Below are 24479 nucleotides of genomic sequence, written 5' to 3'. Positions count from 1 at the left end.
GCCACCCCGGCATTGGTACTGTTCATTGAAAATGGGCTGCCTATTGCCAAATTTGATCTTTACATGAAAGTTTACTAAGTAATAAACAAACATTTTCTAGTATGGTCCAAGTACAGTCATTTTTGCAGCTAAAAATTAGAATTTTTGGAAATTCAAAATGGCGGACCATGGAGAAGATCCCACTTTTCATGTATGAAAAGTGCAATTTTTCCAGTCATAATGAATACTTAGAATTTGATGGTGGTGGTAAGTATTCATGAAAAAGGTAACATTAGTGAATGGGCAGCATGAATTCTGGAAATAAACAACTAAAAATCTCACACAGTGTCCCTTTAAGCCTCCCATTTCATCCATGGGCGAAGAGGTCAGGCGCTAACAAGAACAAATGGCCTCTCAGTCTGATTCCTCAGATGACGCCTGGGACAGAGGAGCATTCCCAGTCTTAATAACAAGGTTTGTTAAAGGCTTCTGCAAGGTGACCAGTCAGGCTGGTATATACTGAACGACCCAGGGGTGTATTTCAGATGAACAATTGGGGAGTTTCATTTTAAGTAAATGGTTCAAGTACCTGACACAGTTTAGTAGCTCTGAACTCATTGTGACCAAATACAACAAGGCCTATATTGGGCTTTTTTTTAAATAGGTTTCTTACTGCAGTGTATCCTGCTGGCAGCTGGATCTAAATATAGGCAATTTTATGGGGGATATTGCTGCTAAAGCCAAGCCCTCATGTTGACAGTTAAAATTAGGCAAGTACTTCAAATGACTCATACACTTCATTTTAGAGCTGCTTCAACTGGTCAGAGAAGTCTTACAAGTTGGATTATCCATGGGGCTGAAGAAAAGGGGAAAAATCCTGCCTATGTAGGACACTCAGCATGGAAAAACCAAGCAAGGACCGGTCTCTCTCTCTCTCTCTCTCTCTCTCTCTCTCTCTCTCTCTCTCTCTCTCTCTCTCCCTTGACATTGTGCTTCACAGACAAGACAACATAGTTGTTTAAAAAAGATTAAGGAGTCTGGGGCTGCTCGGATGATGAAGATGATGGATTTAAGCAGGGGATCAAGCTCATTACATATGGAGTTATTCAAGAAATCTGTCTCTCCTTAATATGTGTACCTCACCCCCAGTTTGCCAGCTCATGTGTGAATCGCTGGAGCACAGAGGGGGTTGGCGGCTGGTTTGCTGGCTGGCTGGGTGGTTTGGATGCTGCGCTGGACCCCCCACTGATCCAGCTGCTCACATCACCAGATGAACCTAAAGAGCAAAATCACACAGCAGTATTTGCATAGGATGATTGATGTAGCAGCAGTTACGAGCTGCGCTGCATATAAATATAGTAGCAGCACGTACACTGTACTGTAGGTACACACAGTAAAACTAATGTGTTAATACTAGTGTTAATTCAACTCTCAGAGAGCACTCTGGGACCAAATACATTCTAAAAGATGGTTAGTTCTAGGGGTGTAAATAATAATCGATTTGAATCGATGCATCGATCCTACAGCCCACAATTCAATTACCGGTAGTCGATTCCTCCACAAGAGAATCGATTAATCGATTTTTGTAATTATTGCACTCATTTTGTGAGGCATTTGATTTTGCTCATGCAGTAATAATGATACTGACCATGATTAAGATGCCCCTCAAATGAAATGCGTGCAGATTTCTCAGCTTTCCTTGATTCATTTAACATTTCACACAAAAGCCAAGCCTGTGAGGTAAAAAATAAATGAACCATTGATTTGAATCAAAATGAAATCAATCTTTTAAGTATCGAAAAATAATCAAATCGTTGGCCTAAAAAAATCGATATTGAATCGAATCGCCATGAAGGGTGTGATTTCCACCACTAGTAAGTTCACTCTCTAAGTACTGAATCAACATGGTATTTTTACGGTGTAGGTGTTCTTCCCTACAAAGGAAAAGTGCAGTAACTACATCTTTGGTCAAGATTGAGTTTAGACTGAAAACGGTCTTCATTACACCTCCTTCTTGTGGTCCGAATGTGTCCAGTTTCAGAGGTATTGCCAAATGTCAAATTTGCAGTCACTACAATATCCAACCTAACACAAAAACTTTGAAAGGAAATTTTCTCAGTTGCAATGTTGGCTTAGTTATTGCATTTTACCTTTGCAGTGATACGCTGTGTGCAAAATGCAAAACGTGTAATATGAAATACATCCTATTGTGCAGCCCCATAATCCACAATGTCCCACCAGTGGAATGCTGTAATAGCCTTTGAAAAGACTACGACCATAGTAATACAATAACATTACACAGGGCCTTACAACATTATGACTTGGTCATTGCCATTCTGGTAACAGCAAATGTATAACAGGGCCATGTCTTAATGGGTTAAAGTAATTTCGCACAGATTGCAGGGTGTCTTTAAAAACATCTGCGCAAAAAATATAAAAATGTGTCTTTCCAGGAGTAGTGTGGCTCCTTCAAGGACTTCAATACAGTATTATAGTATGCAGGATTGTGGGAAAAACTGATAATGCAATGAAATTCAAAATAGCATAAACACAACTCTGTAAGTTAATATTTCAAGTGCAAATACTGTAGTGTTGCCAGTGCATTACTTTGCACACATTTCTTACATAAAACGTTTTTTCCACTACGATACCCTATATTCACGACACAATATATGAGAGATATTCTCCACATGCATTAATAGATAGAAAGGGGGTTAGAGCAAAGTCATTCTGAACTGAACAAGATTATGCATGTTGGAGTGCAAGAGCGCAAAGTCATTCAAAAGCGCACAAGAGAGATTGAGCATGTTATTCGATCAACATTATCAAACCTAAAGGTATAGACCGAAGGGCCGGGGTGTAGTAGTATCTGGCCTGGGCATCTGGTGTTCAATAGCAACGACAAGGCTGCAATGTCATCTGATCAGAATCAGCCTTGCTCTTGCTCTAGCTGTGTCCATGCCATGCCAATGAGGCACGCCTGTGTTTTGATGCTAATGCGTTGTGGTCCGAATGACAGAGCCCATCAGGCAGACGTGCTTAAGGAACTATCGCTGGCTGCCGCCGGGAAGACATTTTACAAGAGGTCTCTCTCGTCACTCCTAATGTAATGCATATGTTAAACATGAACTAATAAACCTTTATTTGAATTCATTTATTCATTTTCTCACCTTCTCGAAACCGACATTATTTTCTGCACTCAAGGTCGCCACGTCCTTGGCGAATCTTGACTATATGAATCTTGGAATATTTTGAACACCCTCAGAGTGTTTAGTTGTTTTAGTAGTTTAGTTGGTGTTGTTGAAAACAAATGGGTCCTTTATAGCGGAAACAACTATATTTTAGGACTATATAGAGATTTAAAAACATGTAACCATGGTGGGATCATCACAGACTGCTGTTATTTCAGATGACTTTTCGTGACATTGTGAGTTGTGCCAAACAGTAATGGAAAAATCTGTCTCTCTCGTCTCTCATCAGCTAGCAGGCCTCTGTGTTCTGATAAGGTCATCTGGGGGTCAGACGGTCACCGTGCCCTTATTCGGAGTTGTCATGAGGAACGTCTTTGCCATTTTTCATCTCGCGGACCATTTACTGAGTGTCATGGGTAATACTTCTAGTTTCTTTAAAACATGGCATTACCAAAGGCTGTAGTGGAGAATCTCTACAGTACACAGATGGTGCCCATTGTATCCTATGGCAGAGTTTCATACTTCTGTTTGTGTACGTGTGTGGCACATGTGCAGATTACTTCTTTGCCTGACCTTGAAACTACTTAGGTCAGAATAAAAAAGGTTTTCAAATGATACAACACAGCCTACTTTTTCCTTACCTGAGATTTAACAGACAAATAGGAAATCAAGTATCTATCATTAATGGCCATTTATGAGAGAAAATGTCCCCCCCTTCCTCCCTTAATATGCTCCTAAGAATATCTGTCCTGATGAAAATCTGAATGCTGTGAAATTACATGATGATTCTATTCATACAGTGTGTAACCATAACCTGTCATTGAAATGACAAGATGTCTCTCCCTGTCTCACTTTGCGTGCAGAACGGATGGAAGGATAGTAATTGCAATTAGCGCATTATTCATTTTCTTTTGCTGTGGTTTGGAGCTTATTTTGTGAGCCCGAGTTCTAGCCTCACCTGATTCCTCCCCATTTCGGAGATTTCTATTGTTAGTACTGTCAATTTTTTCCAGGCGTACTTGAAGTGGCCTTTTAGCGAGGTGAATCATCATGGCTTGCAACATTGGCTCAAAATGAGAAAAATATTGCTCCTATTTTGTTGCAACTTATGATACCCATGAGTACCTGTGACCCTGGTATAAATACTCAATCAAATACAAACTACACCTTAAAGTGCACGTTGCTATTCATATTTTTTTATATAAATATTTAGAATGTGCATGTTACTTGATCAATTGTAGAATTGTGGTCTTTGTGCCTTTTTTCTCTATATCCTGTGTAATATGTGTAATGGCACAGGGGTAGCTCAAAGGTTAATAATAATAAGGGCACAGACTACCAAAAGTGCAATTACTATCAAATATAACATCATAGATAATATCATAGATAGCCTCACGACCGCGTCTCTACTTCCAACACTTCCAAGTCCCATCACAGTATACAGTAAGTCTATACGATGGAGAAAAGTCCTGTATTGTCATGTACACCTCATACTGTAAACTTGCATTTATGTGTAATGAAAAATTCTTGTGCTCTAGAATTGCTCAACGGTGAGAGCACTGCAATGCGTTTTGCTATTGAAAAAAATGAAAGACCCTCCTCTAAATGTCCCAGTCCAAGTCTGTTAACCATGCAGACATGGATTCCACATGATTAGGTTCATATTTAGCAGGTCTGCAAGGAAGGCTTGCATGCTGAGCTAAATAGGAGTGTGTTATCTCGTGCTTGCAGCTGAATTGTTTCACTGTAGCTTACCTAAAGCAGCTTTGTGTAGAGGGGCTACAGACACAGGCAGCACCGGTCTTGGTCCTACAGAAGAAAAAAAAACACACAACACAACAGTTCTTCCGGTTCTTGTGTGACACCACTGTTCACTTTCCAGTTGAGTCTTTCAGATGTCAGCTTGTTCTTGCTCGCACAGTAGTTTGTAGCTTATGGGCTTGCCAGCCTAGTATGACTAGGTGACAAAAGAAATGGGTAGTGCCTGCCTGCCTCGATGACACACACTACCACAAGTCACAACAGGTATGCGGACTCCCGCCCTTGACCTGTGTGTTTGTGGCCTCACATTTCTCTGACGCCCCTCCTCTGGAGAAAACAATAATAAACTTTCCCCACTGTCAGCCTAGCCACAACAAGTTTTGGGGGACTATTCTTCATTCACCAACCCGATTGCAAATGAGAAAACAACATTGTAATTGCGCTTTTGCGAGATATTGAAAAACACTTTTGTTGTCAGCGACGTCATCACAAGACCACAAACAAGCAAGGGAGCAAGGGAGGACGGGAGTCCCATCTAAAAAGCAAATGTGTTTATTTTGGTCTCAAGAGATTGAACAGACCAAGGATATGGATCACTGGAACAATGTTGTGGGGTCGGACTCTGATGAGACCAAGATAAACAAATTTGCTTTAGGTGGTGTTAAGCATGTGTGGTGGTAAACAAGTGTGTTTTGCAAAAAAGTGAATCATCTGGCTTGTCAAGCATGGTAGTGGGACTGACATGGTTTGGGGATGTATGAATTCCATCAACATTGGAAATCTGAATTACACCTAAAGAAACATGCATGTCAACATGCACTGTGACTACTGAAGTAGAGCATGATGCTCTCCATAGGATTTCATTCAAATCTCACATCCATCTATTTTAGCCAGGTGCAGACTCAACAGGTAAAAGTTCAATGTAAAGAAATGTTAAAACCAGGGCTTTGAACCGTTATTTTTTTCCAAACGTTCCGTTCCGAACAGAAACGGAATTATAACGTTTCCGGTTATGCGTTCCACCAATAAATTGACGTTCCCGAACCGGTTAGAACAGAAAAATACTGTTCCCGGAACGGTTAATTTCGTTCCTGTCAGCTGATTACTCCCATAGGCCTAACTGACGTTAATTAACCAAGAAAGACGGAAGTGCAAATGAGTCAGCCTACATTCCAAACTGTTTATTCAAGCAGATGAAAAGAATATCCTCCAGAATTTTGTCATTCAGGGACGACCTACAAACTGTAAATGGAGAAGCGGAGAATAAACCTCAATGATGAAAATGCACGCTCCACGCTGACTTGGGTCACGGGGAGCGCTATGATGGACATTGTGAGTTTGTGCATATTTAAAGCGGCCATGGATGCCCAATAACGTCGAACATATGTTGGTGCGCTTTACACGCGCTTCTCTGCAATGTCTTACAATGATGCAATGGAAACTTTTGTAGACCCGGTTTTCGTTTTCGTTCCTTGAACCGGTTCAAAGCCCTGGTTGAAACGCACACCGATGACCTCCCTTTTAATTCATTTAGATACATTTCAAGCAAACACAGCCCCTTCTCAGACACTCTCTACAGGATGTTAGCCTTTTGTTACATGTTGTAAAACGTTAATGGCTGTATTTAATTTTTTTTGTGAGTGAACAACAAATTTAAGCGGTTATGCATGTTGTTAACAGGTCACTAATCATTGTGTCGAAGTGAAATTTCTTCAATGTTGTCCTGTGAAAAGATATACGGACAAATCTGCAAAAATGTAACAAACTATATACTGCAGCACTTGAGGTGGCATATCCTTAATCACCTAAGTGCAATCACTTCATCATTGATAAACAGCTATGCCAAAGGGAATTATTTTGGATCCATACCCTGGATGCCCTACACCCCAAAGCCTTAGCTTAGATGAAGACTTTGACATGAGTGTCATGTTGGTATACCATTTTTGTTTAGTCTTGTTAGGTTTTTGCTCATGTCTACGCTGTTCTCCCGAACTGGGGTCAGCTCTATTTTCCACAGCCCATTAGTCCCATGGCCCATTGGTCCCACAGCCCAAATGGTCCCAGCTTATTCCTGCTGCTCCATGTTCCCACAGTTTTAAGAAATCATTCAAATATAAGCCCTATGCTTTACAACTCAATGTTCCCACATTTTCAAGTAAACTAAGAGATCCAATAGGCCTAAAAATAATGTTAAAAATCTTTGTGATCTGGGACCAATGGGCTGTGGGACCAATGGGCTGTGGGAACATAGACACGCTCCCCTTGAACTTACACAGCTGCCTGTATGCATGTACTTAAGCAAGTAGTTTGCTGACCTGTAAATAGATTTTTTTTGTGTAGGGTCATTTTTTTTATTTGTGTACCTTGGGTAGAGGAAATATGACATGGAAAGAAATACAACTCCCACTACACTTGGACCAACAGCTCATCTGTGTTTTGTTACTGCACACCGTATCCTCTTACTGCAGATGGGGTCACCAGCAGGCCTATTCACTATTCGCTGAAAATACTCAACACATCATAACAGCATTGTTATGACATTACCGAGAGCCTTAAAGGCAGGAAATGGTCAAAAAAGGTACTGCAACTATGCTGCTCATTGAAACTAGGCTCCCTATTGCCAAATTTGATCTTTACATGAAAGTTTACTAAGTAATAAACAAATATTTTCTAGTATGGTCCAAGTACAGTCATTTTTGCTGCTAAAAATGGCTATTTTTGGAAATTCAAAATGGCAGACCATGGAGAAGATCCCCCTTTTCATGTATGAAAAGTGCAATTTTTCCAGTCATAACGAATACTTAGAATTTGATGCTGGTGGTAAGTATTCATGAAAAAGGTAACATTAGTGAATGGGCAGCATGAATTCTGGAAATAAACAACTAAAAATCTCACACAGTGTCCCTTTAAGTAACAGATTAAGACAGAGCCATTACAATTTTGGTGACAGTAAGGTTTTAACATAGGCTCTGTGCTAAGGGGTTAATGAGACTACATTGATTTGTTTGTATGTTCCACTTGTTGTGACCATGCCCAGAGGAAGGTCTTTGATTGAAAGCTTGGCAATTAGACTAAAAGAATAAGGAGGATTTGAGTGTGTACAAACATTTTTATTTTCATTTAACTCGTTTAGTCTTCATTTATATTATGACATTTTGGACTTTGGCCTACATAATGGTATGAACAGGGAAAACACTTTTAAGTGAGGTGCCGTTCCGCTTTTTGTTAATAAGAATTAAGAACTGTGGGTGGGTGGGTGATCAATGGCTGGAATGCCATGATGGAGATGGAGAATTTGTATTTTGACCGGCAGTGAAGAAACAGTCAGCTCGAAATAGCACTAGCCTACAGCCAACAAATATGGAGGGTAGGCTATGAAAGGCCTGTGGATAGCAGGTGGAGAAAATGCATCAACGCAGTGAACAGTGGAGACTGAGGAGTTGCCACCATCATATTATCGTGTCGTCTCATCTGGAGTACCTCCACCTACCAAGGAGTAGGCCTACCCTACCGGTCATCACAGAGCTATCTAATTAATCTATTATTTTCGTGAAGACTTTACGAAAGGCGGGCAATAACGTGAATGCACCACGAAAATGAATCTATTATTTTCGTGAAGACTTTACGAAAGGCGGGCAATAACGTGAATGCACCACGAAAATTAATCTATTTTTTTCGTGAATACTTCACGAAATGAGTGAGATACGGTTGAACACCAAGGTTTGCCTATGGACAATTAACAAGAGTTTACATGTTACACTATTTATTTACAGCAGAGTCTGCATATGTGTTATACAGAGTTAACCAGACTCTTTTCACTGCAAGCTGTATTGTAAGATATAACTCTGTATATAAAAATAAACCAGAAAGGATGCTGCGGTACTGATACTGGTATCGCTACCGATACTTGCACATTACACTCATACTTGCCAAACACTTGCCGATACCAGAGACCGATACTGCTATTACATGAAAGAAGGCACAGCAGCATGGAAGAAGTGTTACTCTGTTTGATTCAAAGTGAAAACCATGACCTGCTAGAACCAATGCTTGTGTGTGTGTATGTTTGTGTGTGTGTGTATGTGTGTGTGTGTGTGTGTGTGTGTGTGTCTGTGTGTGTGTATAGTGTGTGTGTGTGTGTGTGTGTGTGTGTGTGTGTGTGTGTGTGTGTGTGTGTGTGTGTGTGTGTGTGTGTGTGTGTGTGTGTGTGTGTGTGTTTTCAGTGTGACTTGTGGAGGTTCAATCGGCAAATGTATGTGGGCACACAGCCCTTATTTCCCGGTTCAGAAAAAAAACCCTGTATTTATTTTCATGGCATGTTGGGGGTAAAAGTATCTGTATCGGTAGGCTACCCGGTATCGGCAAGTCCAGAAATGAATGTAGTCATGCTCGTATCGGTTTTCAAAAGAATGGTATCTGTGCATCCACTTTATCAGAGATTCTTTAAGTATATAGAGATATGCCAATGTAATAGGTTGCTATGGGCACCTAACATGACCAGGTTCCGGTCTGCCTAAAGGGGCGTGTCATAATGCTCCTAGCATTGAATAGAACAGTCCTTAGGTCTGCCTAGGTCTGCCTAAAGGGAGATCCCCCCCTCCCCCTTGCAATAATAGAACCCGGAAACAATGGGCCAATGGAACCTCTATCTCTCTATTCTCTCTCTGACTTTACTCTTGGAAAGCCTATCACTTCCCCTTGAGCTTCCATCTTGTATGAGTCTGTGTAACTGAGGTGTCCCTGCACAGTCCACCACTCTGGATCCGAACTCACCACCTACCAGTCAACTCTCCAGTTTGGCCTGGGAGGCACAGCATGATACCAGTGAGCTAAAGGACCAGTCCGCTACAGCTCAGCATACCGATAATGTATGAGGCTTTGGGAGGGAGGTTGGCTGGCCTGTCTGACAGTCCATGCAGTAGGCCTATGTTGCTGTGCAAGTGTGAACATGTGTATGGCTAGTACAACATGGTGTTCAATCTGATTGAAATGTGATGGATCTGGAGAAGTTAATCCAAGCTTTTATTACCTGTGGACTTGACTACTGCAATACCCTACTTATAGGTGTCCCCAAAAGGTCACTCAGGCAGGTGCAGCAAGAATCCTAACTAGGGATGCAAATTATCGATTAATTCATGAATCATTAGTTGATACTTGATAGTCTTATCGATCGACTTACGATTAATTAACAAGCTGCGTTTTCCCCCCCGAAATCTCAATGTTTCTCGGAAAAAACTACTAAATCTAATTTTTTTTATTAAAAATTGAGATAAAATACCACATTTAAATTAATTCTATTTCAATCTTTTAATCCAAAAGGTGATTTAAATATTCCCACTATTCATATCCCTCTTCACACACACTCTTCACATGCCCATTTCACTTGGGTCTCTTGTCAGTTGAATTGTCGATTAATTGTGATTAATGTTTTTTAATCGATTAATGCATTGATCGATTAAAGTTTATTAATCGATTAATCGTTTGCATCCCTAATCCTAACTAAAACAAAGAAAAGAGACCACATCACTCCTGTACTTAGGTCATTGCACTGGCTATCAGTGACATTTAGAATTGAGTTTAAAACTCTTCTTATAGTTTATATATCACTTAATGGCTTCAGCCATAAGTAGGCCTATATTGTGAATATGCTTGAGCAGCATCACCCTAATAGATGTCTTAGGTCTTCAGAATCTCCTGATTGGGCCTATAGGGTCAAGTCTAGACAGGGTGAAATGGCATTTAGTCATTATGCTGCAAAATGCTGGAATCAACTTCCTGTCCAAATGAGAACTGCCCCAACAGTATCTTGTTTTAAAAAGAAATTAAAAACAGCTTTATTCTCATCTACCTTTGGTAACAGGCTAGTTAGTTGATTATATTCTATCTACACAACATGGATTCTTTTTCTTCTTGTTTCTTAGCTCTTTAGCACATTGAATGACGATTATGTGTGATAAAGTGTCATTTTGATTGATTGATTGATTGATTGATTGATTGATTGATTGATTGATTGATTTAGGCCTACATGTTTACTTCAATGTGCAATAATGTGTTTTTGTGTATAAGCTGTCAGACACCTTAATTTCCCTCCTGAGTAATAAAAGTAGGCCTACTCTACACTCGCCTCCAAAAGAGTTGTCGCCTACCCATCTGTTTGGAATAACAGCTAATAACCTAAGTAAGGGTTAACGTTCGGCGAGAAGGTCGCTACCGTGGAATAGCAGCACGACAGAGAGAATCTTTAGACCCCGACGCGGAGCGGAGGGGTCTTGTTCTCTCTGAAGTGCTGCTATTCCACAAAGCGACCGACTCGCCGAAAGTTAACCCGCTTATTATATGGATATACTTAAATGATTCACACATGCGGGGACATTTCTTTAGACCTATTTAATGTTAAGATTGTTGCTGCGCAAAACAAAACAGTGCCGTTGTGGAACACCGCTAGGCAACAGCTAGGTAGGCTAGCCAGGACAACAGGTGTTGTCTATCACAGCAGCTGATTAGAGTGACAAAAGACCGGACCCCCTGCGGAGTGATATGAAACATTCGCTTTAGCCACTGACTTGTATACAAGCCAGTGGCTTTAGCAGTGAACGTCTTGTTGCCATTGACAGCGGTAGCCAGGACAACGGGTGCTGTCTATCACAGCAGCTGATTAGAGTCTTGATGAAAAGTCGCTTTAGCAGTGAAAAGTCTTGTTGCCATTGACAGCGGTCTGTTATAGACCAACCCGTCCGTTATCGAAAAATAACAGACGTCCGAACGTTGGGGAGCCCCGTTGAAATGAATGGAGCATTCGACAGATGACGTCACAACCATATAATAACTTCAATTACGGCACTGTTTTGTTTTGCGCAGCAACAATCTTAACATTAAATAGGTCTAAAGAAATGACCCCGCATGTGTGAATCATTTAAGTATATCCATATAATAAGCGGGTTAACTTTCGGCGAGTCGGTCGCTTTGTGGAATAGCAGCACTTCAGAGAGAACAAGACCCCTCCGCTCCGCGTCGGGGTCTAAAGATTCTCTCTGTCGTGCTGCTATTCCACGGTAGCGACCTTCTCGCCGAACGTTAACCCTTACTTAATCACTTGGCTTCAGAAGTCACTCATATGAAAGCTACAACCCTCTCGAATGAACATGTATTTACAAAAATAAATTTCATGCACCAAAGAAAGATTGACCCTTTAATGAACACAGACAGGGCAGATTTTGACAAGACAATAGTTTTGTCGCCTATCGAACATAATGTGAAAATGAGCAGACAAGTCACTTCAAAACACTTCAAATACGCAGATCGGGTATCATACTTAATCACTGATTCACTCACACCTCTCCAGAAAATCAACTTTGGCCTTAGGTGTATGTTTAGGGTCATTGTAATCATGGAAAGCAACACAATGAAAATCAATGGAGTTCAATGGGAGATGGTGACATATTTGCTATTCGTAGAACAATACATTTTTAACTTCATGATGTAATCAATGATAAAAGCCCTCACACACCAGCAGCATGCATGCAGCTCCACATAAGAGCTGTATCCCTCCCATGTTTGACTTTAGGCACCATGTATTTTTTTCCAAATTCTTCACCTTTAACACCAAAGAAGTCTCTCCCACTGTCCTGTCTCAAAAAAGCCAGCCAAGAGTATGTCAGGCCTAATTCTGACAAAAATGAAGGCTAATGGGACTCATACTCAGAAGTCAAGATCCCAAGATCAACCATTTTAGAACTGATGGCATCAAAACTATATGGTGTTGGAGATGAAGAATATGAAAAAAGAGAAATGGTGCATAAAGGGAAACATGGTACAGATACAGCTCTTATGAGGAGCTGCATGCATGCCTCAGGTGTTTGAGGGCTTTTATCATTGATTAAATCATGAAGTTAAACATGTATTGCTCTACGAATAGCGAATATGTCACCATCTCTCATTGAACTCCATTGATTTTCATTGTGTTGCTTTCCATGATTACAATGACCCTAAACATACACCTAAGGCCAAATTCGATTTTCTGGAGAGGTGAGAGTGATTCAGTGATTAAGTATGACACCCAATCTGCGTATTTGAAGTGTTTTGAAGTGACTTATCTGCTCATTTTCACATTATGTTCAATAGGGGACAAAACTTTTGTCTTGTCAAAATCTGCCCTGTCTGTGTTCATTAAAGGGTCAATCTTTCTTTGGTGCATGAAATTTATTTTTGTACATACATTTTCATTCGAGAGGGTTGTAGCTTTCATATGAGTGACTTCTGAAGCCAAGTGATTAATTGAAAGTCAGGTTATTAGCTGTTATTCCAAACAGATGGGTAGGCGACAACTCTTTTGGAGGCGAGTGTACTCTACTCTACTCAATGTAGGCATATTGGTTCTCCACAATGGACAATTACTATTGTACCACTCCCTGCAGCCTTGTGGGCTATATTGTACAACAGAATCAACAGGTGTGAAGAATAAATAACGATCAATGTGAACATTTCTCTGCCTGAGTGTCTCGAACCTGTCCTTGTTGACTGTGTCCTCGTCAAATAAAGCCTATAATTGGGGAAGTAGATGGTTCCCTGCGTATGGCCTTGGCACGCATGCCAAAATGCTTCACCTTTTTTTTTAACTAATTTTCTAGGCTATAACTTACAGATTTTGCATCTTGCACCATATCAGATGTGCATGTGAAATAGCCTAGGCCTATGTATGTTGCATCTTGCATGTGTTGTGTTTATTTTTTTTATTTTTTAGGACCCCTGCGGACATCATTTTATTTAAAAGGGTCCTTGTTCAATGTTTGTCCCCAACTTGATGTTTTTCTACATGTTCTATAGGCCTTCACTGTTTTGATAGCCTATTTACTCAAGAAAAAAAACGTATATAATCACATGGGTTTTGTAATGAGTCTGAGATTATTAATACACGAGGGGGGGTGGCATGGACACTTTGAATGCTGTCCTTTCTTGATGTAGCTTACCTGTCAACAACAATGATCACAAAACAACGTGGGGTTTGATGACAGTTCCACTGATAATAAAACATCAAATATAGCTGCAAGCAGCAATGCGGGGCCAAGCAGTAAACTTGCCAAAGCCGCCACGGCAACAGAAGGAACTGCAGCGCCCCCTTTGGTCCAAATCTCGCCAATGTTGGTGTGCATTCCTTGGGTGAGAGTGTGATCACGTAAACCAAGTTTAGTTTGAATCCGTTGAAGAGCTGTCGAGATATGAGCTCACTTCCTGTTACCTGTTGGTGGCGCTAGAGAGCTTGGGTTCTGGATTTTTTTGTGGGAGGTCATGGAATGGTCTAGAATGTGTGCAAAAAATCCTAACAGAAATTGACTAACGGTTGCTGAGATATGACCTCACTTCCTGTTTTGCCACCTTTATGACAATTTTGATTGGCTGTCACCGGCAAACAACAAGAGGTGTTCAAAATTCTTTCCTCTCCCCCCTCCCTCTCCCTCCCTCCCTCCCTTCTTCCCTCTCTGTCCCTCTCCCTCTCCCTCTACCTCTCCCTCTCCCTCTCCCCCCTCCCTCTCCCTCTCCCTCTGTCTGTCTGTGTGTGTGTGAGGGGGGGGGGGGGGGGGGGGGGGGTGCAGGGGCTGGGGCAGTGGGGCTTGACCCCCTGCCGAGAATGGTGTCAGTAAATGCGCAAGGGGAGCAGAGGAGACAGAGAGATGAGAAAAAATCCCTCCATTCTTTCCACAATTTTGAATGGCTGCTGTGAGCTGATAGTTTTTTCAATCGTTACGAAAATCCATACCTGGGTGCAACATGGTGTGAGGATGACCTGTGTACCAATATTTTGAAAATTGGGAGTACAGTTCAAAAGCTACAGGCAAAAATGTAGCTAAAATTTTGACCTGCTGGTGGCGCTACAGAGTTTGAGCTGGGGATATGATTTTTGTTGTGGTAGGTCCTGGGATGGACTACTATGTGTGTACAAAAACCCAGCCTAGTTTGACAAACGGTTGCTGAGATATGACCTCACTTCCTGTTTCGCCACTTTTACAACAATTTTGATTGGCTGTCACGGCTAAACGATAAAAGATATCCAATATTCCTGGAATGAGACCCCATGTGTAGCTCAGTCCCGAGATACTATATATCGAGTTTCGGGTGAATTGGTCGAAAATTGTGGGAGTAGTAGCATTTTTATTGAATTTCACAAAATTCAAAATGGCGGAAAAACTATCCTGGCGGAAAATGACGTCATAGGGTGCGTTGGATTTGTCTTGGCCCAAGGATTCCAGTGATACCAAGTTTATGAAAATTGGCCAAGCGGTTCAAAAGTTACAAGCAGAAATGTACCTGCAACTTTGACCTGCTGGTGGCGCTAGAGCGTTGGGACTGGGGACCTATAAATCGCTGTGGGTAATGCTGAGACTGTCCCTAATGTGTGTGCCAATTTACAGCATTTTCCTACCTACGGTTCTATGGGCTGCCATAGACTTACAGTCGGAGAAGAATGGTGACTAGATAATAATAATAACAATGAAGAAAACCTACTAACTCTATAGGGGCCTTCGCCAGCTTCGCTGCTTGGCCCCTAATAAACCCAAACTGATGCTCATGCTTGCAACTTGACGTTGAAATCAGGAAGTTAGGATTTCCCATCACTGCGCGTGCGTACGAGTAAAGTAGTCTGCTTACAGTTCTATGGCCCTATATAGTAAAGTAGCCGCTAGCTAGCTTGGGAGCAGTGAAGGAAGAGATTTATTAATGCGCATATAAAACACCCAACTTTTACTCAACCACACAGTATTCAGAGGATCATACAAATAATCACTTGTCATACTCTTTTAGACAAAGGATGGGAGATCAAGGTTTGTGAGCAAACTCAATTAATTTTCAAGCTAGGTAGCTGTGGTATGCATGTGCGTTAGCGAGTCTGCTTTGCCTTATAATGTTAAATCTCGTAAGAAACCGGAGAAGCTGTTAAATTGTGCTTTAAAATGCAGCTTACCTGGCTGTTGTATTTTCCTCGATATATTCTTTCCCTTATCGCTATTAGCACATGGCTCGTTCGAAACGTCGGATGCACCTTTGTCTGAAAACCGCTGGGTAGCAAACAGCTTTTGCACCATTGGGCCCAGCCACGGCTAGCCGACCTAAGCCGCTGCTGTGACGTTTTCTGGCAAGCTGGCTTGTTTGGCCATCGATGAATTGTCTTTTGACAACATTCGCATTATAAATGCACAGTAGACCTTGCACGACAGACTAGAAGCATTTCTGTTTTCATTGTAATGACTGACAGCGGTGATGTTCAGGAAACATCAAGTAAGCTGATTAACTGATTAGTTGGCTAACAAAATGTAGCTCGCTAGCGATCAAGTAAGCTAACATTGTCCTGCTAGCTGAGCTATTTTGTTTTGTGATCATGTACTAGCCTGCTGCTAGCCAATATTTGTAAAAACTAGTAGCACTGATCGACCAACTTAAGTACGCGTGCTGTTTTCGTCTTTCTCGCATGCTATGCCTCATCAAAGGTTCGCGCACAAAATAAATAATAATCATCTAGAATCCATGGCCATTTTTAACTTGGTTTTATCTGCCTAAGTAACGACAGCCAGCATATTTGCATTAGACATTCTGAATTGTTTTGAGGCGATTGCATTGACATAAACTCAGGTTAAAGATCATGCAGTTCAAACAAAACAAACTGCATCAATATACAGGGGAGATGGCGACGCGTTTCTCTGAGAATCTATGTGTTTGTCTACATTCTACATCGTAGCAGTAACATTTCCTAAGCGTCTGTACGCCATATGCCATATGTTGTTATGTTTCTCATCTGTGCAAACGAATAGGCTACTCATATGCAAGTTCTGTTGTATACAGTTGCAAACCAACCAGCCACCAAAAGCTAATAATTCACAACACCAAGTCTAGTAGGCTACCAAGCCTTTCTGATGGCTGTCTAGTACAACGGTCCACTTCAATGATGCGTCAGCAGCTGTACAACAAGTTGCAGAGAGATTAGTTGTGTTACAACGAGGGGTTTTTTACCTAATGATTGAATAGTTGGTTAGACAGGAATGTTTTAAGCACATGTCTGTAACAGTAAACATTCTGTCTTGAACAGCAGAATTGGACTTAACCAGCCGAGACATGCTGTGAGCGGAAAACCACAACTCCCATTCCCACTGTCTGCTTTTCCACTTCACAAATTACCAAGATGTGTGTTTGGAATCAATCGTAGCATGAGAGATCGCATTCAGAGCTTGGTAAGTGCGTGCGTGCGTGTGCGCGTGCGCGTGCGCGTGTGCGTGTGCGTGTGTGTGTGTGTGTGTGTGTGTGTGTGACAGAACACATTTAAAACATCACATCTCATTCCTGAGTTTTAGTGATGTTTTTGAGTGTGGTGTTTTGTGTGACGTCTTAACTGTTTGTTGTGGAAAGCGAGCACATCATGTTGAAGCTCAATAATTCAGTCATAGTCTACTCTTAAAATGTAAAACCGCACTATAGTTAGAACAGGATGTTTGTGGTACCAAAGTAAATGAGTTAAAGGGGTCGGAGCTAGGGTGTAGTCGAAAAACGGCACATTCTTGTCTAGGTCAACAGAAAACTCATCTGGGCCAGCAAAAGGCCTGTTTGAACATATCATCAGTGTAAACCAAAACATGCAGTCTGGGGCAGAACCCTAACAAAAAAGACGTACATTGGCTACAGATCGTGTTGGGCTTTCAAACCCTACATCGCCAGTGCTGCCAGGTTGGATAACTCACCTGCCTTTGTTATTTCTGGGGCATATACTAAGGAGCTGGTTCAGGAGTAAAACCAAGTTAAGTTTAGATGCAAATCATCTAAAAGAGGAGCCTGGAGGAGTCCTAATTTTTTTGGAAAGTTAAGACTCCAGGCTCTGCTATTGGATGATTTATCGCTTAACTTCACCTTGTTTACTCCTGAACCAACTTCTTAGTATAGGCCTAGAGTGCGTTGCATTATGCGACCTTGCCTCCTCCACTTGCTTCCTCCACTTGCTTCTCGTCATGATGACATCACTGACAACAGCATTATATTTCAATATCTTCCAAAAGCTCAATTGTAGAGTCTTTTTCTCATTTGCAATTGGGATGGTGAATGAAAAACAGTCCCTCAAAAGTTGTTGTGGCTAGGCTGACAGCTGGGAAACTTTATCGTTTTCTCCACGGAGGAGGGGCCAGGAGGCGGGACGAGGAGACAAGCGCAAGTGGAGGAGGCAAGGTCGCATATTAAAACACACTCCTAGACTCTTGGAGTGGATAACCAACAAGAGGATGTGATATTTTTATGCTTCCTGTAGGTTGCTCTGTGATGTAGGGCTCTATTGTCCAAAGTGCCTCTGATGAGTTATTTGACCTTACTGTGTTTGGGAGATCAGGCGTCGTGTTGTCACTTTGAAAAAGGGGTTTTGCATTGAAATACTGAAACACTTTGATTTTTTTGGATTTGGTTCAGGGATGTTACTGGACTTTCAGGACAACATGGGCAGAGAGAGTAGAGAGAGAGAGGTTCCATTGGCCCATTGTTTCCGGGTTCTATTATTGGGGGGGAAATTCCCCTTTAGGCAGACCAAGGCAGACCTAAGGACTGTTCTATTCAATGCTAGGAGCATTATGACGCGCCCCTTTAGGCAGACCGGAACCTGGTCACGTTAGGTGCCCATAGAAACCTATTATGTTGGCATATCTCTATATACTTAAAGAATCTCTGACATGGGTTTAGTCTAGCTGGGCCAGATTTGTGTTTGTTTTTTTAGATGAGTCAAGCACAATAAAAGCTTTAGTAAATGTTGCCTACCCTGGACTGGCTGTAATTTTAGTGACACTCCTGATTTGATGTTACAAAACAATCAATAGATATACCGATTTGTACAGAAGTATTCAACATGTAGTGGAAATATTATGTTGTAGAAGTCATGTCTCTATCCATTTAGAGTTTTCAGACATCTTTTTTGCTAACTCTGCTTCTTCTTCTTCCCCCTCTCTGCCTCTCCTCCTCTTCCCCCTCTTCCTCCAAGGTTAAGTGGTGAAAGCTAAAGGGACGTCAGCGCTTCTTGTGGAAGGGGCTAAGCTGGCCATGTCACGGGTCCCCACACCCCCTCCTCCGGGGGAGATGTCCGTTGGGCCTGTGGCAGAGAGCTGGTGTTATACCCAGGTACGGGAACGCACCCCACCCTCGAAAAAAAAAAGCCGCCAACACCATCCCCTACCCCCCAGTGGTTCCCAAACTTTTTCAGTGGGGACCCCCTTTTGGCCCTCAGAATATTTTCGTTTGATACGTTGCTAGATTTTCCATTCATTGTTTGTCCGCTAATATTGCTAGAAATCTACAGGACGGTAAACACATCTATTACCCATAGTCCCATTTGACCCTCCTTCAGTACCTCCGCGACCCCCACAGGGGGCCCGACCCCCAGTTTGGGAACCACCGCCCTATCCCGTCCTGCAGTCCATTTCTCATTTCTTCACACCTGGCTGTGGTCACACGGGATCACTGCACAGCTAAGCGATCTGTTGCTTTAAGTCGGAGGATGTGCAGTGTTCTGTTGACTGTTTGCTTATGATGGTAGATTTTTTTAGAGGTCCCCGAAGTCGGCAGGAAACCTGAGGTTGGCAGTTTGAACATGCTTGTTGGACATACTCTGTATTGCTACCATGTTCTTGAGTTTGTGAGACGTTTTAACGTTTAAAGTTTTTCGACTGTACCACCCAAGTGTTGTCTGACTGACTCCTGAATATCATATGTTAGGTCTCGAAGTTCACAAGATTTCTAAATATAGGGGGAAGATACTGAATGCGTTTATATGCAGTTCAGTATCCCGGATATCATCCTGATTTAAGTACCCTGGATAAGCCATTATTTGTGACTTTGAGAAATCAGGATATGCTAGGTGGAGTATTCCAAAATGAATTGGGATATTGACGCTTGGAAACATCTTATCCCGGATACCAAGGCATATCCAGGCTACATGCATTTGAATAGAATTCTATAACGGCCAAGAATGTAGACTGAGATATGACACTCTGTACTCATATCTCGTACCTTATCCAGAATTTGATCATAGCCAGGATAAGCCTCATATTCGGGATGCAGAACTGCATATAAACGCATTCACTGTTTACCAGAGTACTGTCTATTTGGTTCCCTTGAGTAAGGCCAGTAAATGTATAATGGGTTTTATTCATGGTTCTTTTTTTGTATTGTTAAGACAGGGATGGGTTTTTTATTGCTTTTTTTTTCAAGCATTTCAGATATGAAAGTGAATCCAGAGTTTGTCATTGTTTGCACTGTGGGAAAAATAACTGGCAATGTTGTTAATACACAAAACAACCGCATTGAAATCAGTTTGCCCATGACATAAATTACTGTTGTATTGCCAAATCTCATAGAGGTTTTATATAATCATGCCTTTGTTTTGTTTTTTTGTTTCAGGTTAAAGTAGTGAAGTTTTCCTACATGTGGACCATAAACAACTTCAGTTTTTGCAGAGAGGAAATGGGCGAAGTTTTAAAAAGTTCAACCTTTTCCTCAGGTCCCAATGACAAAATGAAATGGTAGGTAAAACCTATTTCTATATTTCGGCATCTTAATGCGTTAATTATATTGCTGTTGGGCAATTGCAAAGCTTTATTTTTTTTTTTACCCTTAAAAATTGCTGCATTTTCTGTAAATAACGTACACTCTGTCTGTGTCTTGTGTTTGCTCGCCAGGTGCCTGCGAGTCAATCCCAAGGGACTTGATGATGAAAGCAAAGATTACTTATCTTTGTATTTACTCCTTGTTAGTTGTCCAAAAAGTGAAGTAAGAGCAAAGTTCAAATTTTCCTTACTGAACGCAAAGAGGGAAGAAACTAAAGCAATGGGTAAGCTTTTTCCCACGTTTTCTCTGTGTGTGTGTGCGTGTGCGTGTGCGTGTGTCTCTGTGTGTGAACTGTGACCTATATGTGTCTTTATTCTGGCTTGGCAGTGTTGCTATTTCTGATATTTGGTATGCTTGTTGAGAGTGGAGAAAGTTGCTCTTTGGGATAGTTGCTCAAGGGTGGACTGTTTTGGGTTTGCCTTGCCTTTGGTTAACCTTTTGATGTCACATGATGATGATGATAAGAGATGTATGTCTTTCTTTCTTTTTTTGTTGTATCAAATAAAAATTTCTCCTCGCACTGCAGAAAGCCAAAGAGCATATCGATTCGTCCAAGGAAAAGACTGGGGTTTCAAAAAATTTATTAGGAGAGATTTTCTGCTCGACGAAGCAAACGGACTTCTACCGGACGACAAGCTCACGCTCTTCTGCGAGGTAATGCTGCAGATGTTGAAGCAGGGCTCAGAGCAAGTCTCAGAGCGAGTGTCTCTCTCACACACACACACACACACACACACACAGTCACACACACACGCACAAACACCCACACACAGAGCCTCGGTGACTCCCACACACCTACACAATTTTAAGCGAGGTATTAAAGCAGGCACTGCTCCATCCAATGCCAAGTGTCGACAAGCTGGCACACAGTTTTTGGGTGCGATGTGCTGAATGGCACAGTGAGCCTCCTTCCTGTCTGTCTGTCCTCTCTCTCTCTCGCTCTCTCTCTCGCTCGCTTGCTCTCTCGCTCTCGCTCTCTCTCTCTCGCGTGCTCGCTCTCTCTGTCTCGCTCTCTCCCTCGCTCTCTCTGTCTCGCTCTCTCCCTCTCGCTCTCTCTCTCTCTCTCGCGTGCTCGCTCTCTCTGTCTCGCTCTCTCTCTCTCTCTCTCTCTCTCTCTCTCTCTCTCTCTCTCTCTCTCTCTCTCGCGCGCGCGTGCTCGCTCTCTCTCGCGTGCTCGCTCTCTCTGTCTCGCTCTGTCTCGCGTGCTCGCTCTCTCTGTCTCGCTCTGTCTCTCTCTCTCTCGTATCATAAGCGCACGTCACTCAAACAGGGTTCAGGATGTGACAGACAGCTGCCTGTGTGAAGTCGCTTCCCTGACATGGTTTTATGTTGTAAGGGTGAGGTGAGCGAGTGGGCCGTTTCTGTTACACAGGTTGTCATGTGGGAACGAGAATCCGTCCTCATCAGACAGAAATGTGTGTGTTTGTTTGTGTGTGCAAGCATTCGTGCGCGCTTCCGTACGAGTGCGTGCGTGCGTGCGTGCTTGTCTGTATGCTTGCTTGTGTGTGTGTGTGTGTGTGTGTGTGCTTGTGTGTGTGCACTTGCTTGATATTAAGCCTTTAAAGCTGAAGTGGCAATTCAAAAACAAGGCAGCTTGAAGAATGGTGACACTTGTTTGTGTGGCTGCCTGGCCTCTCCTGCTAATCCAGCCTGCTAAGCACTAGCAGTGCAGAGGCGACGGACGAGGCTACTGAGGGAGTAGAGAGAGAGGAGGCCGTGCTCCTCCAGCTCTGATGAGGGGTTAAGGAGAGAGCTCTATGTCTGTCTTAAGGGATCAAAGCTGCACACTGATGGGTTAAAGTTCAAGTGTTACATTACATTGCATTTAGCTGACGCTTTCATTTATTCAAAGCGACTTGCAACTATTATTTCTCAGGGTATTGGTTACAGTCCCTGGAGCAATGTGGGGTTAGGTGCCTTGCTCAAAGGCACTTCAGCCATGGATGTAGATGTACAGATGTCTGTAGGGAGAGGTCAGGTGGGATTCGAACCGGCAACCCCTAGATTGAAAGACCAACTCTCAAACCACTAGGCCACCGCTGCCCCAAGTGTTAAGCGTTGTGCTTGTGTTTGAAAAGTGTCTGCACTTTAATCTCTATCGCTTGCTGTACTAACATTTAGTTTTATCCTATTAAGACCGGGAAACACATCTGTGGTTATCTGCCTTTGCAACGGAATTCTCTTTTCTGATTGGCTGATGGGGTGACCATTAATTCCGTGGAACCGGTCAAGCGTCTATCGGACACATGTAACTTGGACGCGGCTAGCACCTTCGTTTGGAATGTTGATGTTATCTAAGGGATGACATTGTAGCATTGATGCACATAATCTATGGAAAATTAAATAATTACACCTTCGGCATTCCAAACAAAGATTCTAGGCACATCTAAATCACACACGTCTGATAGTGAAGTGTCTATCTTGCTCACTAGATTCTGGTGCAGTTGGCATGGTTCCTACAACTTTACAGACAATAATGGATAAAAGAAATGCCCTACGCAAAATAGCAGATAAGCCGGGTTAACAGCCTTCGAGGTGACCGGTTGCACCAAGTTAGTCACAGCGAAGGCAACTCCGTCTCCAAGCAGCGCACATCACCGGAGCTCTAAGCCTGTGCCTCGCCATTAAAGGGGTATGCCACTATTTTGGGGCTTAATACAGTTAAAATCGTTGGCCAGGGTTTATATAGGTGGTAAAGTGTCTTATTTTTCATGTAAGCTGTTGTCTTGCTTTAAGACAAGTTAAAAGAGGGAGCATGTCGCTAAGCTAGTGAAAGTCAATGGATCCGTGTAGCATGTAGCAATGCTACATGGATGCATTGACTTTCACTAGCTTAGCGACATACTCCTACTTGTCTTACTACAACTTGTCTTAAAGCAAGACAACGCTTCACATGAAAAATAAGACACTTTACCACCTTTATAAACCCCAGCCAACGATTTCAACTGTATTAAGCCCCAAAATAGTGGCATACCCCTTTTACTTTGTGAAACGGGTCATGTCATAGGCTGTTATCCCTCACGTATTTATCTTTATGACCGGCTGCAGATATTCCGCATATTTACCTTGAACAGCCTTGACTACTCTTTTTTTTTTTTAGACCCTCGAAGGGTTAATGGGTAAATCGTTGCACGATCTGCTCTAGATCATAATTTTTTTTCTTTGTTGCCATAAAAAGATAACTTTTTGTTGTTTGGACATTTTGGAGGGAAATGATGCTGAGCAAGAGGGACTTGGGGAGGGGGTTGAAAAACAGAAAATGGAAGCTGAAAGGGGTGGGGGGGGGGGGCAAGATTAATGAAGTGGTCAATGAATTGTCGTGGTAACTCAATTATCAGAATATTGCTTTGGAAAGGGAATGCTTTGCGAGAAATGAGCAATTTCATAAAGCAAATTAGATCCCTCTTCCTCATTAATTAGACACTTCATGAAATTAAATTGAAGCAGTCGGCTGGTTAACGCCTTGTGTGGTTTGCCAGTCTCGCCCTGGCTTTTTCTGTGCTGTGCCACTCTGTCTAGTTTGCAGTGCAGTACTTGTGAAAACACCTTCTGTGCAACACAACATTACGTGACGCTAATAGGAAGCGTTTGAAATGCTCTCAATTAAGAGTTCTCTTTTTTCCAATTTAGTCACAAAGGTTGGAATTTATTTCAATATTTGGACTTTTGTTTGTTCACAAACACGCGCACGCACACACACACACACACACGCACACACTACTCATCTGCAGTGCTAGTATGATTTATACCACAGCTAATATCCAGTTTTGGTATTTTGACGGCCTGGTCAGTACACTTCACACACACTGTGCTGTGCTGGACTGCACTCACCACTTGAATGATTACTACAACATGTACCAACTATTTTTCTGTTTAATTGTTAGATTTGCAGACAGTGTCATTTCACACACAAACATAATGCTGAACCAG

At 42.1% G+C, this 24479-nt stretch overlaps 1 protein-coding gene across 2 annotated transcripts in view; it reads left to right on the top strand.

Moving 5' to 3' along the window:
* Window positions 1-15561: 15561 nt before the first annotated feature.
* The window catches only part of spopla (speckle type BTB/POZ protein like a), a 15527-nt gene continuing 6609 nt past the window's right edge, over window positions 15562-24479 (top strand). The window contains exons 1-6 of one of the 2 annotated variants that reach the window (XM_063213525.1): window positions 15562-15748; window positions 17011-17149; window positions 18928-19064; window positions 20343-20464; window positions 20621-20772; window positions 21076-21203. In XM_063213525.1, the coding sequence (XP_063069595.1) occupies window positions 18987-19064; window positions 20343-20464; window positions 20621-20772; window positions 21076-21203 (480 nt within the window). In that variant the 5' untranslated portion in view covers window positions 15562-15748; window positions 17011-17149; window positions 18928-18986. Of the gene's footprint in view, window positions 15749-17007; window positions 17150-18927; window positions 19065-20342; window positions 20465-20620; window positions 20773-21075; window positions 21204-24479 lie in introns of both variants that reach the window. The other variant, XM_063213526.1, reaches the window with a different exon arrangement.

The sequence above is a fragment of the Engraulis encrasicolus genome, chromosome 13, assembly GCF_034702125.1.
Source record: "Engraulis encrasicolus isolate BLACKSEA-1 chromosome 13, IST_EnEncr_1.0, whole genome shotgun sequence".
In the NCBI taxonomy this organism is placed as follows: Eukaryota; Metazoa; Chordata; class Actinopteri; order Clupeiformes; family Engraulidae; genus Engraulis; species Engraulis encrasicolus.
The sequence above is the reverse complement of the archived record's forward strand: the minus strand, read 5'-3'. Positions and strand labels throughout refer to the sequence as shown.